The following is a 14,964-nucleotide window of genomic DNA, read 5'->3' as shown; positions in this document are numbered from 1 at the left end:
CAAAGGAAGTAATAATTTTTTTTAAATGTTTGTACCTGAAATAAAAAGTTACATCATAAAATTAATTTAAGAAGAAAATTATATTTATTGCATAATTTTAAATATGATTTACTTCAAAATTTGAATGTAACTATTCATGCTATTTTAGTGCACACTAATTATTTAGCAAGACGCACTCAAGCGTTGGCTCAGTTGGTTAAAGAGAGGATAATTATCCACTTGGTTACATGTTCGAATCTTACGGGAGGAGAATTTATGATTATGCCTCCTGAGCCGGAACCTGTCGCTTATATGCGGTTTACCTGAGTTCACATTCACGTGGTTTACAGGCTATTGCGTGAGCTTGTGGAGTTTACACAGTGCGCACCCGAAAGGTAGTGGTTGCGGTTTCACTACGATAAAAAAAATATTTAGCAACACAATAATAACTGATTTTTATTTGTAAATAGTTTTAATTTTTATTTCAATTGTTTCTCACTTATTAATTTTAATAATTCGTGTGACCAAGTATGGAGCTTTTTATTGCAGTATTTACAATTTTTGACTTCACATAATTGAACATAACATTTTTAACTCAATTTTAAACTAGTTTAAAAAAAATATGAAATAAAATAAATGATTTCAAATTATAAAATTGTCTTCAAGGTTCTCATTTATTCGAATGTTATGAAAGTAAATTTAAATGTAAGGGAAGAAAACTACTAACTTCACTTATAGCACGCCATTGTTTTTTATTCAATATCACGAACAGATAATTAGGAGTCCTACATTTAATAGTTAGTCAAAAGTCATTTAATAAGTTACCAAGATATTTAACGCGCATAAGGGTATGCTGGTAATAACTCAATAACTGCATGAAGTAAAATTTTACTGTATTTAGCACCACCCTTTTTCATGATTTCATTACTATGAAGCATCATACACATTAACCAGAGGAGACGTAAAAAGAACCTAGCAGTAAGCTAAACAAGGATATCTAGCTAATTCATGAGCTAACCTGTTAGCATTTCTCCGAATAAAACTAAGTGACACATGCTCGAGGTGCTGGAGTTTCTGGAAGCAACTTTCAATAACCACTCCTACCTTCAGGTAATTAACGTCTTCAATCTGTATAGCTCGAACTGTGAGTTGAGAGTCTGATTCAACATAAATTCTCATATCTTGCAATTGTTGATCAGCAATCCAAGACAATGCCTCATAAACACTAATTGCCTCACCCTCAAAAATTGAACACGGCACCTGCGTACAAAGGACTTTGCCAACAATAAAAACACCCTCATGATTTCTGAGAACCATGCCAATTGAGAATGTTTCAGCCCCTTCTCGAATACTAACATCAACATTGACCTTGAAAGCACTGCTTCAGGTTGTTATTATCTACTAACAGCTTTCACACCCCCAAACGGTTTCGAACCATGCAAATTCTTCCTAGCTTCCCTCCAACTGCCAATCGATCTACAACTTTCAGCCATTGCAACCATAACTGTTACTACCTTATCATTCCAGACTTTTTTATTCCTCCAATACCACACCCCCCAGAGAACCGTACATAACTTACCAATCTCATCTACAGAAACATCAACAATTTTATCAAGCAACCAACCTGCAACATCTGGAACTACTCACATGTCATAGCTTAGACTTACTTGATGCCAACACGCAAAAGCAAATTCACAGTTAAAAAACAAGTGCAACATATCCTCAAAATCATGACCACACATAGGATATACTACCAAAAGATTAATACCCCTTGAACTCGGTCTTGTTCTAACAGGAATATTATTACAACAGAACCGCCAAATAAAAATCCTAACCTTATGAGGCAAATTCAACTTCCAAACCTTACTCCAGCCTTGATGTTGCTGTACATTACCCATTCCTACCATTCAATCAAACCAAAAATGATACCCAGACTCCGCATAATATACTTCATTTGAGGTACCAGTCCATGCTATCCTATATTTGACTTCACGTTGAGGGATTGAGTTAGCCAGAATAGTTGTGGCATCCTCCTCCACAAACATACTCTTAGCCAAGCTCACATTCCAACACTTCGACCCAGCATTGAACAAACTCGATACATACTCGGACCGACCCTCATATCTATGACTTTGCTTTACACTAAAACCCCTTTTATTCCTCAGCCACTGATCCTTTATTGCCACGATATCAACCCTATTACCTAACACCCACTTGAACCCCTTCTTTAATTCTTCTTTCGCCAACCAAATCCCACTCCAAATGAAACTCGCACTCTGACCTTTAACTGCTTTTAGAACATGAGTTGTTGGAAAATACCTTGCCTTAAATAATCTGGAGACAAATGACGTAGGATTACTCATAAAATTCCAACAATGTTTCCCTAGCAGCGCAATGTTGAAACCATACAAATCTCTGAAACCTAGTCCACCCTTACTCTTCGGAAGCCCCATATTCCTCCACGAATGCCAATTAATACCCCTTTTCCCAGCCTTTCCAGAAATCCACCAATAGTTGTTAAACAAACGCTCCAGCTCCTGACAAAGCGATTTAGGGAGTAAGAAACATTACATAGTGAAAGAAGGAATTGTTTGCGCCACGTTCCTAATCAAAATCATTTTCCCTGCTCGTGAGATGGGTTTAGTATGCCATGACTTAATCTTTTTGCTAGCTCTTTTCTTTAGATACCCAAAAACTCACTTTTTTATCTTCCCACTAGAGAGGGGAGACCTAAGTACTTCGAGTTAGATATGTCACTGGACACACCTAAAATCAAAGAAAGTTGATGTTACTTATCACGACGAACATTTGCACTAAAAAAGACCCCATATTTTTGAAAATTAACCGACTACACAGAACATCTTTCATGATTAACCAACAAATTTTTGACATTATATTTCTCCTCAACCTCTAAAGAATAAAAAACTATCATCAGCAAAAAGAAGATGCGAAACAGTAGGTGTTGCAGGACTAATACAACAACCTTTCAACCTACCATCCCTATTGGCTTGATCAACATCATTGGATAAACCTTCAACACACAACAAGAAAAGATACGGTGAAAGCGGATCACCTTGACGCAACCCTCTTTTAGGAACTATAGGCCCAATATTTGATCCATTCAAACAAAAATTGTATGAAACAAACTTAACACACATCATCATCCAAGAAGCCCAAGTATCACAAAAACCCATAACTTTCAATCTATGTCAAAGATACCTCCAACTAACACGATCATAAGCCTTACTGATATCTAGTTTTAAAGCAACTTCTTCATCCCCCCTATTTTTTGTTCGCATATGATGTATTACTTCGAAATCCACCAGAACATTATCTGTTATGCTTCTATTTTTCACAAATGCAGATTGATTTTCTGAAATTATGTCCGGCAAAACCACCTGGAGGATTCAACAAACCCTTCGCCAGAATTTTATAAAGGACGTTGCATAAAGCAATCGGTCGCAAGTCCTTCATACAATTCATACAATTAGCATCCTCTTTCTTGGGAATAAGTACCATATTGGTACAGTTTAACTCACCCGGTTACACCGCTGACTCCAACCAACTTTTACAATACTCGTAAACATCCACACCCATTAACGTCCAAAAATTCTGGAAAAATGCTGGATTTAACCTGTCAGGACCTGCAGATTTGTTGGGATTCTTTTGCTTAACAGCAGTTGTAAACTCTTCAAAATTGAATTCCTCTATTAACTTCACATTTTGATCCCTCGACACTGTTTTAACCCCCTCTTTATAAGCAAACGCACCTTTTTCCACCTCCCATGTGAACAATCTAGTAAAATAATCTCGAACCAGCTCACTCATACCCTCCTGATCTTCAACTCGAACCCCATCTTCCCCAAACAAATATGTAATCTTGTTAATCGTTTTCCCTGTAGAAACATAAGAATGGAAAAATCTAATATTTTCATCACCCTCTTTTAATCGGTGCAACTTAACCCGTTATTTTCAGTAAATCTCCTCCTGGAGTAACAACTCATTCAACTTATCTCTCTCCCTCAAATACTCTTGAATACTAACCTCATCAGTACAATCAACCAACCTGCTTAAATTCGATCTATGCAACTTAAGTTTCTCAACTTTATTTCAACTTTATTCGGATCAATTGTTTGTTGCAAAAAAAAGAAGACAAATACTTCAAATGGTTAAGGAGAAAAATACAAGTTACATCGCTTATAGTAAAAGATAATACAAAGTCTAACCAAATTAGCTATTCAAAAAATAGAAGTTTAAACAAGTTATATGCAAATTGATGTGAAATTATTTATAATAATGTACAGGTATTGATCAAAGATTATGGATATATTGGTTAAACATTGTATTAATACATTTAATTTTATCAAATAAATGAATGCTTATTATTATTCTGAACTAGAATTAAGTAGTTGTCTGTCTATATTAGTTCCAACTTCAAAATAATTACTTGATACAACATACAAATGACCTATGTTCATCTTTTGCCAAGGGAAGCACAACTTCCTTCAATTTCCAGAGAGATTGTGCAAGATTTAGCTTTGAACTATAGCTATTAAACCCCTAGAGAACAGGCACCCCATCACGGGTTTGACGAAAACACAAAGTCAAAAGTTAATAGAATGTAGACCAAATACCATTGAGGGGTGGGGGGGGGGGGTTACTACAAAGTACAGACATACAAGAATCAATAACTGGATACAAAAATTTCAATTCTCAATTTTCAATCACAAACCCAAAAATGGTATATGGAAACTCACACTAGTATACCGCTAATTCACTATACAGATTAAAAAAATTATTCTATCTCTTATGTACATTACTTTGATCTAACAGATAAATAAGTACGACAAAATTATATTCAATTCAAATTTGATCATGATGATAATCATATACAGAGAAGTCAGGATACAGCAAGGACTCGTTGGCATAGTGAAGCATATAATAACAAGCATCGCAGAAATAGCAGGGATTCTCCCCGGCCCATTTGTCATCCACTGTCACCAATTTGGCTCTAAATATCTGGCATGCAGAACACTTTCGAATCCGAGGTTTGACTTGGAAGGTAACAATTGGATAAGCAAATCGATCTTGTACGTCTTCAGGATGAATTAACCTCATATCTCTGATAATAATAGTGTGCTTGCAGTCGCCCTATACAAAAAAAGGGGAAACATAACCACTTAATAGTTTCTTATTGAGGAAAAAATACTGACGCCAGGAAAAAAAAGAAGGAAAACTAATCTTATATGGTAACATGGACAATAACATAGTAAGGGAGAATACCAATGAATGTTGTGAAAATTAAAAGAAGACAAAGGTTGGATGAGGTCGAACAAAAGAAGATAAAAGTTGGATGAGGTCAAACAAGGTTCAACCATATGCAAGCAAGTTCAAACGATAGTAAACTTTCTTAATAACAAAATCTCCCCAAATTTATTTTATCATAGCAAAAAACTTATCTTTTATGATATCTTGTACTATTCAAACTTCTCAGAAGTCAGAACTTAGAGGTTTATTATAACAATTCAGCACAACGCACACATGCAAGCCTTATCCTATATTGCAAAGACATGCAAAAAAATGTAGCTCATAACCTAAAGAGCATCAGCAAAAGTATTAAGAAAGCAAACCTGATGACAATAAAGATATCCAGCACCAAGTCGAAAGTTCAAGTCACAAAATCTCATCTCTTGCATCGGGACAGCTTTGAACCGAGGCAAATTTTCTTTCTTTTTATTATCCACAAGGGCCTTCTGCTTTGGCTGTAATCTACCGGAGAGAATATATTCCCACTTTTCAAGTGCTTCCTTCTTTGAGTCTTGAAGCCATTCCAAAATAGGTTTGCTGTAATCTATTGCAGAGACATCTCTAAGATCGTTGCAAAAGACATCCTGCACTTTGCAGAGGCACCATGTGATTTAGAAGATATATGTGTACACGTCAACAATGTCAAGCATTTAATTGTTAATCATGTAATACTACAGAAAGCCAACGTGGTGTATACGAACTTAAATAAAAGTTAAACATGCGATATGAACAAGTGTCACCTAACAACAATTAGGCAACAGTATTTAACTACTACTCAATTAAATAGCATAAAGCGGAGTAGAACTTCATAACAAATTTAAAAAGAACTATCACTTAGTCTCATATAAGGGACGAGGTCAAGGTACTTAACAGTTAACATAGCAAGGTGATAAAAATTTTCATGTTTGTTGTCCTTTGAGACATAAAGATTTAGTTTCACCTCTTTATGTCCTAATATCTGTTGCCTTTGAAACTCTTAAATTGTAAATAATTTTTTAAACAAGGGAAAGTTGTATACAAGAGAATAATAGATACATATATATGTATGTATATGTGTGTGTATGTATCAAAATAAAATTAAGAGAGACAGAGTAAAATTAAACTTGCATACTTTTCTGGTTACTGCAAAATGGTTGAATACTTGAATGGGCCCTTTCATGTGTAAATAATAAGAAAGATTTTGATTTTAGAAATATAATTTGGACACTTGCTATTTTGAAAATGTGTACAGCCTTTAGATCATAGCACAAAAACGCATGCTCCCTTGCGGAAATAACAAAACAATTGAGGATATATCACACCAATTTATACTTGGCAACAGATTACAAATTCTGGACTGCAAAATTATATACTAAAGTGTGCTACTCATTGGCTAGATAGGAGCATTTTTGGCCAATAAAATGCTAAGTACTCGTGTTATGTTTAAGTCGGTTGATTTCATCATATGCTCATTTAGATAAGATCTTATACAAATTAAACACATCTGTGTGATATATAAAAAAAATCAAAGACTTGCCTCAACGAGGAAATATCCAGAAGTATCATGTTGTCCTGCTTTTACCATGAGCCGATCTGTCAGGCAATATATCTTGTCCCTCAGCTCCGTCAAAAGTTGTCTTCCCAAAACAAAGAATTCTTGAGTCTACAAAAGATATACAAAAAAATTTATAAATATAGGTAAAGAAAGGAGAATATTTCTGAAACGGATGAGCACTTCACAATTATTATATTAAATCCGTTAATACTATTAATTTACAAGTAGGAAGCATCACCAAAGGTACTCCAATTTCTTTTACAAGGTGTGTTACACTCCAAATACAATTATCTTGCTGAAAAAGTAGGATGAGTAAAATATGAGGAATACACTATATACGTGAAGGCTAATGTCATGCAGAAGACTCCAACCAGGGAAATATAGTGGATATTGTAAGGAATAGAGAACACTGCATAACACTTGCGTATATTGGAAAAAGAAAGCCACACTGCAGAAACTTTACTGGATGTCATCCTTCAATTAAAATGCATTATAATTCTCAGTTATTTCTACCCTTTCTTAAGAAGATTGTATAATGGTCTTCAACATAATTGTTCGGAAATTTGGATATATGGATTCAAATTCGTATGTCCATTGACAATGTTAAGGTAGAGGTACGGATAATTGTATAACACAAGGTACAAAATAAAAAATATGAACTTATAATTTATTTTTTAATAAACAAAGATGTACTATAATCAACTAAAAAAGAAAAAAAATGTAAAATGTATTCATCAAAAAGAGGTCAAGAATTATTATTTACCTTTTGCAACGTCTTTTTGTTATGGTAAACCTCCACACAGAGAACAACTTCTTTTCCTGGCTGAAGTACTTGCCCTTCTTGGCCACCTGATATCCTAGCCTATTAAGCATAAAAAATATGGTGTTTAACAATATATTAAAGGTAAGTTGACAGAACAAAATATGAAAATGATGTGACATTGTAATTTAATATTGTGGGGATCTAAGCCAAGACATTAGTTCTATTTCTACTGTTTGGGTTTTAGTGTAACACTTGGGCACGTGAAAATCACAAACTAATTAATTCATGATTGCATCTTCTAAATGTTTGGAACATCCAACACATCACAAAGTTAGATACTGACACTTTACCGAACTTGCTTAATATGTGCAGGAAAGAAGAAAACATAATAGCGAAATTCAGGGATTTGCCTAATGATATATATGAAGACAACAAACAAGTTCATGCACTAGATGCAACACAAAGGCTATTAATTACGGTGCAACATATATTAAACCCCCAAATCCAAATGCATCAAGAAGATTAGAATATCAGTAAAACACCTTCACTGTGGAATTGTTACTTCTAAGGGATGTTGACCTGTCAGTTCTCTCTGAAACAACTGGTGCACTATCGCTGATCTTGCAACCACCACTGCAAAGATGGAAGAAGAGAAACAAAGTTGTAAATTATCTTGGTTTAACTCAAACAGTAACTTAACAAACTCAAAGATGTAGAAGACTTCTACCAACTATTAGCTAATTAATTAGTAATTACATACTTGAAAGAATGAAGCTTTGCTGCTGCCATGTCTTCAAGTTGTTTCTCCTTAATTCCTACAAGTTGTTTCACGTTCGCGATATAGCTTTCCTAGAATACAAAAAGAAAAATAACACCAATTTAATATTGTGTATTGGTACATGTATCCACATAGATAAAACGCTAGGTAGCACAGACTTTCCCTCAATTCACCTTTTATTGCCATGCCAGGAGAAGAAAGCGAAACAAGTAGCCACGATCTTTATCCTAAATTTACATGTTCCTCACATGTGAATTAAAATGGATAAAAATACAGAATGTAAATGTTTTAAAATCGTATAAAAACTTAAAATCATGTTGTTTGAACACTGAATAGTACTTGACACTTTAACAACTCTAATGATAACTGCAAGCCATTTCTAGCATCATATGACAAAAGCTCAAGTCAAAACTCTTGTTCAACTCATTAAACTAACATAAGCAACTTTACATTTATGGTTCCAGAATAGCTATGGTTCTGTTACTTATACTTATAGAAGGGCTTACCAACAAGTAACTAACAAAGACCACGGCATCTTTACTGAACATTAATGCTAGTAAGAAGTAGCATACCTCGACAGCTTTTTTTTTTTGCCACTTTCTCCTTCTCTTCTTATCATTAGTTGGACTGTCATCCCTCTTTCTCTTTCTCCTTCTGTTCTTATCATTCTTTTTACTCTTTTGCTTCTTTCCCTTTTTATTTTTTGCGACCTCGCTCAATCCCTCCTTCGCGTCACTTTTTCCAGCAGGCCCACAACTGGTGTCATCTAAAGATGCACCATCAATTTCCTTATTTGATCTTTCTGGAATAGCATTGTTGCGCGACTCTAATAATTTGCCGCTGTCAGTTCTGCTGCTAATTAATACAACAGAAGGTAAGAACATTAGCTACGTTTCACAAAAATAATATTTATGACGCTGAAAAAATTAATGATAATCCAGCCCATTGACAATAGCAGATATCATTGAGACGGCTTTTATTAGGCACTGATATATATATACACACACACACACACTAGTTTGATAACTAATCACCGGAAGACCAGATGTCTTTGTAATGTGCAAAGCTCTTCCCAATTGAAAATATTGAAGCATCAAACATATATTATAAATTCCTTCTGCGACCTAACCCAAAATAAATCTTTCTTCGATGCAACATGTTCGAGAGAGAGGGAGAGGGAGGGGAAGGGAGGGGGGAGAGAGAAGGGGGGGCGAGAGAGGGGGAGAGAGAGAGAGAGAGAGAGAACACTGAATATTCATCCAAAAAAGTGTAAAAGACAAAACATCTTTTAAAAGAATCACACTACCAGGAGAAACATGAGCTTTTACTTCGAAATCTAAAAAATCTACTACATTTACAAACGCGTACCATCATAGTTTTAGTTTGTGAAGATTTAACGAACAAAAATAAATGAAGATATATGCTAACCTTTCGTCCAAGCACTCCTCTGAAACTTCCGGACATTTTTTAGGCACTTCTTCATCCTGCATGCATACCAAATAATATTTAATAGATAGAAAAACTATGTTCAGTTATTGAATTTGACAGGTAAGTAAGAGAAATCTACACACATATATATACATACATATATATAACAGAAATTGAAGAAATAACCATACTTTGAATGCGATTTCAAACGCCTTATCAACTAACTCTTCTTCAGTAACTATTTTAAGCTCATCAACCCTGTAAAGGACATATATAGCAGAACTTAATACATTTAAGGATAGTATAATAAATGCGTATTGCCTACTTATATTGCACTGGATTACAAGTCCTATAGATGAGTATTATCCCAGCACACAAGCATTAAGCGTGCACACAATTATAATAAATGCCTATTGCCAGAATTGCACTGTATTACAAGTACTGTGGATGAGTATTATTCCAGCACACAAGCATTAAGCGGGCAGTTAATTTCAATCATGTTATTACAAATAAAATACAATTTAACTCCTATATATTTCAAAAGAAAATAAAGCTAAGAAGAACACAACTTCTTTTGTGGAAAACATAACAATAGCTAAATAAATAGATAAGATCTTAAAAATCGTCCATGGTAGGGGAATACAATCAAATGATCAGAGGATGAAATTCACCGTACTGGATTGCATACGAGCATACTTGTAAAGTGCATACAGAAAAACCTGCAAACGAATGAAGTACTTCCATCGAGAAGGGAATGATTGATAGTGCGTCAGGTTGTAGCTTTAGGGGAAAACTAGTGTATGACGTAATGCCTACTTTAATAAATTAAGAGCAAGTCCATCAGTATCTTAGTGGGTTCCTTTTAAATATTATAAAGTATTAAGCCCTGGTGATTTAGAACATCATTCTGTATTTCAATTTCAACAATGATCCCTTTACTCATTCCTTATTATTATTAAAATAAATTTGGAAAGATTTGGACATGAAATGGGAGGAAGAGAGAGAAAAGAAGAGAGAGGAGTGAATTTTTTATTGACAAAAATTATATAAGGGATGGCTAGTGGTTTCTTAAATTAAGACATAAGAGCAAGTCCAATGGTGTCTTAACACACTCAAAATATAAAAAACTGGCTCTTAGTTGTCTAAGATATACACAAGTAACTTTATCTCCAACTCCTTATATTCCTTCCTTATTTAATATTTTATTATTAGAAGATCATTTTTTCAATTAAGGTACAACATGCAAGAGAGAGAAAGATAATGGGTTCCATAGTAGTTGAACCTCGATGAAATAATAATCGATAAAATAATAATCTCGCTAAGATAAAAAAAACTTCCGGTCCCAAGTAACTTTATCTCCAACTCCTTATATTCCCTCCTTATTTAATATTTTATTATTAGAAGTTCATTTTTTCAATTAAGGTACAACATGCAAGAGAGAGAAAGATAATGGGTTCCATAGTAGTTGAACCTCGATGAAATAATAATCGATAAAATAATAATCTCGCTAAGATAAAAAAAAACTTCCGGTCCCAACATAACGGACACGGTCTACTTTAAATTCCGATAAATTAATAAACTCACTAAAGTAATATAATTTTTTCGGTCCCATCCCTATAATTTTAAAGAGGTTTAACTGTATATTATAATATATTCATTGTTGTTGAGTCACTCGACTAGTCGCGACTAGTCGTCGACTAGTCGAGTGGTCTTTTTGGCGGGGCGACTTGAACTGTCGACTTGTGCTTTGTGTGTGTTTCGAGCGACTAGTTGTCGACTTGTCGACTGGGTCGACTAGTCGGGTCGATTTGAAGACCCAGTAGACCGAATGGTTCAAAAATTCAGGAAAGGCCCAAGCCCAGTTACAGAAGGGGTTGTAAAATAACCTAAAAACAAAAGTTCAGTGCCGCTTTTTACCTAATCCAGCCACTCTACAGTGCCCAGTAGCGATTTCAAGTCTCAAAACCCCAGGTAATCTTCAATTCTTCTTTTCCCTCTTTTATATATACAGTTTTGCACACACAGACACTTATATATATTCACACACAAACATGTATATATACACTTCGACACACTTACAAACATGTAACACACTCACAGACACAGTAGCTCAAAACATGTATATATAATTATATATACAAACACTTACATAATACACAGTACACACACTTATTGTTCCAACTTATTTATGCACTTACATTTGATTCTTTACTTAGGTTCTAACTTGGTTGTTCAATTCTTGTGGCAGATGGAGAATGAAAATCAAACTAACGAAGCAGCCTATGACTCGTTTGAAGACCCTAAACTTCCGAAGAAGTGTTTAAGATCTCCTATGTATATAAGAGAATAAGGAAAAAATGGGTTGTTTGGAGTTAGAACACATATATAATATTTATATATATATATATATATATTTATAGTTTAATACATTGTCGACTAATTTACGACTAGTCTCGACTAGTCACGACTCGACTTGTCGGGCACCCCGATCGACTCGACTCGACTCACCGACGTGACAACCATGAATATATTAGTTAAGACATCCTTAAAAAGCGGGAGATGTCCCTTATAAATAACTAGTGGAATGATGATATTAATAATTTAAGGAGCCACTAGTACATTGTTGGAGCAAGTTTTTTGCTCTCATTCCTTAAATTTCAACTTCACAGCCTAAATAGCTAGTCTAATAGACTTGATCTTAGGAAGATGTCCTAGTGATTTACGGAACCACTACGACACTATTGGAGTGTCATTTCGTGTCAGGTTCCTTATATATGGACTTAGGAGCTCATTTAACAATTTAAAAATACTGAATACAAAAATTAAAAAAATTGGCAGACAAAATTCAATAAATCATTAAGCCTGCAATTCTTCTACTAAATAATGTACTCTTTTAGAGTTTTAGGTGTGCTATTTTTAATATATAATAAATAGTAGTTTCTCCAGGTTTAAATATTTTGTAATTATCTAAAATTAGGTACTGAAGTCTGAAACAGTACAATTTATTCTAATAATATGTTCAACTCAAAACCCAAATAAAATGATAACCTGTCAAATTTTCATTATAGTAAAACTGATCAGCCATCTCATGCAGCTCTTTAGACTAGGTTATTCTCCTCATTCTAATTAAACAATCATCCAATGTATTTATCATCACAAAGCACATCATTATGAAGAAAAGAACTGAAAACATACACAAAAACTAAGATATAACCAAAGGTAACAACAAACGTAATAGGAAATCCTTACGATAAATCATCTTCACCAATGTCAGTGAAATCTTCACCTAACTCTTCCCGAAGATCCTAATTTGAGCAAAAACAGATAACACAAGCAAATAAACAATAAGAGTTAGTTAACTTCAAAAGAACCCATTGGCATAAAAATTAAGGAAGCATAATATCAAATAAAGTAATAATATCAATAACTTGATGTAAAGAAACAAAGATATTTGAATAATATAAACTAGAACCCTAACTATGGGTTTGTCAAAATAAATGGAAATAAACAATCACGAATTTGTAGGTAATAATTAGTAAATTCCACTATTCCATTAAAACCAACTAAAACCGTGTATCAACCCCGCCAATGCACTAACAGTAACTGATCCCCTCCCCAGTTCCCACTCAATTTCCCTGCCTCATCACATCAAATTCCTTAATATTCAGCATTAATACCATCCACCAAAACCCCCAATATAGCCTAACAATTTACAATCCAGCCCTTTACGACATCGAAAAGGGGGAGGGGGGAGGAAGAATTTGCATAAACCCTAAGTAGAAAACAATACATAATTGCATTAAATACATAAACACGAATTACACAAAAGATAAATAAGAGGAAGTTGGGGGGGGTGTGTAATTGAATTGGTACCTTGAGTTCGGAAAGAAGGTGAGAGTGGAAGAAAGGGGGTTTAGTGAGAGAACCAACGAGATTAGAGATGTAAAGGGGCCCACCGCGAGGAATGGAATGATAGAGTATATTGTTGTTATTGTTACTAGTGCTACCGCCTTGCCCAATCTCTGTTGCTCCATCTGTTTCTGTTTCCGCCATTGTCAATTCAACCCTCCACCCTCTCCTATTCGCACTTCTTAATTTCTATGTGCGTGTCGTGTCTATCGGTATATATGTATGTTCAGGGAATTGGACAATATTTTTGATTTATTGAAGGCCTCATTTTCATTGTTTTATTTTTAAATTTTTTTAGGATTTTTTATCTATTAAAAAGGATGGGAGAAATTTCAAAGAGAAAGCGCTAAATCGTTGATTTTTAAATATTTCTAAAACCAAAAGGGCCTAAAGAGTTAAAATCTATTAAATTAGGATTCAAGATAATAAATTTTTCTTTTGGTTACTAGGGTTAGGATCCTAAACCCCAGATTAAATTAGGTTTTAGGCTCAAGAATTTAGGCCCTCAATCTAAACCCTAAACCCTAAAACTTTATATCATTTATTTATTTTTAAAAATTTCTAGAACCAAAAATCAGATTATTGAACCCTAAAATATTAAAAAAAATATTTGTTTAATATTTTACATTCACTATTTTAATATTTCTAAAATCCAAATCGGGATTATTGAACCCTAAAAAATTAAAATGGCTTAATTATGGTGCACCCTTTAAATTTAAAAATATCAGCTTAATTTTTTTTGAAGGAAACGTATTTGGCAGTACGGTATTGTTGTGAAATACCTCGATAGGGGTATCATGACAGTGGAAGAACTGAAATCCTTTATTTTAAAAAATCTTAACACAGATTTCACGGGGTGTAATGCCCAATTTTTTTAATCAATTTATTTGAGAACTGATTACGCATATCTAGATCATGTATTGTGGTTACGCATTCTGTAATAGCAGATTGAAAGGTTCAAAATTGGCCAATTTTATCTAACTGGCTATTTTCGTTCTATTTTATAAAAAATAGTTTATATCTGTCATTTTTTCTTAACGATATTGGGCATTATTCAAAATTTCCTATTTTACTAATTAATTGTTGAATTAATAATTATTTTTTACAAAATATTTTGTTTATTCACTTCTAGAATTCAATTAATAACTATATTATATTTTATATATAATTGATATATATAATTGGTGCAGGTGAGTTAAGTTGGTACGGTCGTTAAAATATGAAATTTATTTCTATTTAAATTTTAACATATTAGTTAAGTGAACA

At 33.9% G+C, this 14,964-nt stretch overlaps 1 protein-coding gene across 3 annotated transcripts; it reads right to left on the bottom strand.

Moving 5' to 3' along the window:
* Positions 1-4,655: 4,655 nt before the first annotated feature.
* Positions 4,656-13,915, bottom strand: LOC141724173 (snRNA-activating protein complex subunit). 3 transcript variants are annotated; one of them, XM_074526192.1, is made up of 11 exons: positions 13,663-13,915; positions 13,039-13,094; positions 9,981-10,047; positions 9,790-9,845; positions 8,934-9,216; positions 8,344-8,432; positions 8,126-8,216; positions 7,584-7,682; positions 6,803-6,928; positions 5,610-5,870; positions 4,656-5,130 (listed from the first exon to the last, which is right to left on the bottom strand). In XM_074526192.1, exons 1-11 carry the CDS (start codon positions 13,840-13,842, stop codon positions 4,843-4,845), a joined length of 1,596 nt encoding a protein of 531 aa, XP_074382293.1. In that variant the 5' UTR covers positions 13,843-13,915; the 3' UTR covers positions 4,656-4,842. The 3 variants fall into 3 exon arrangements, with proteins under 3 accessions (XP_074382293.1, XP_074382294.1, XP_074382296.1); XM_074526193.1 differs by having other exon boundaries at positions 8,934-9,213; XM_074526195.1 differs by having other exon boundaries at positions 8,934-9,210.
* Between the last annotated feature and the right edge of the window lie 1,049 nt (positions 13,916-14,964).

Source organism: Apium graveolens, chromosome 5, assembly GCF_009905375.1.
Source record: "Apium graveolens cultivar Ventura chromosome 5, ASM990537v1, whole genome shotgun sequence".
Classification (NCBI taxonomy): domain Eukaryota; kingdom Viridiplantae; phylum Streptophyta; class Magnoliopsida; order Apiales; family Apiaceae; genus Apium; species Apium graveolens.
Note: the sequence above shows the minus strand (reverse complement) of the source record. Positions and strands in the feature narration are given on the sequence as shown.

Coding starts and splice junctions, on each gene's coding strand:
- LOC141724173 (XM_074526192.1), bottom strand. CDS start 13,842: ATGGCGGAAACAGAAACAGATGGAGCAACAGAGATTGGGCAAGGCGGT. Junction 8,433..8,933: donor AAAAAAAAAAAGCTGTCGAG/GTATGCTACTTC, acceptor TTTGTATTCTAG/GAAAGCTATATCGCGAACGT. Junction 5,131..5,609: donor GATATCTTTATTGTCATCAG/GTTTGCTTTCTT, acceptor TTTTTTGTATAG/GGCGACTGCAAGCACACTAT.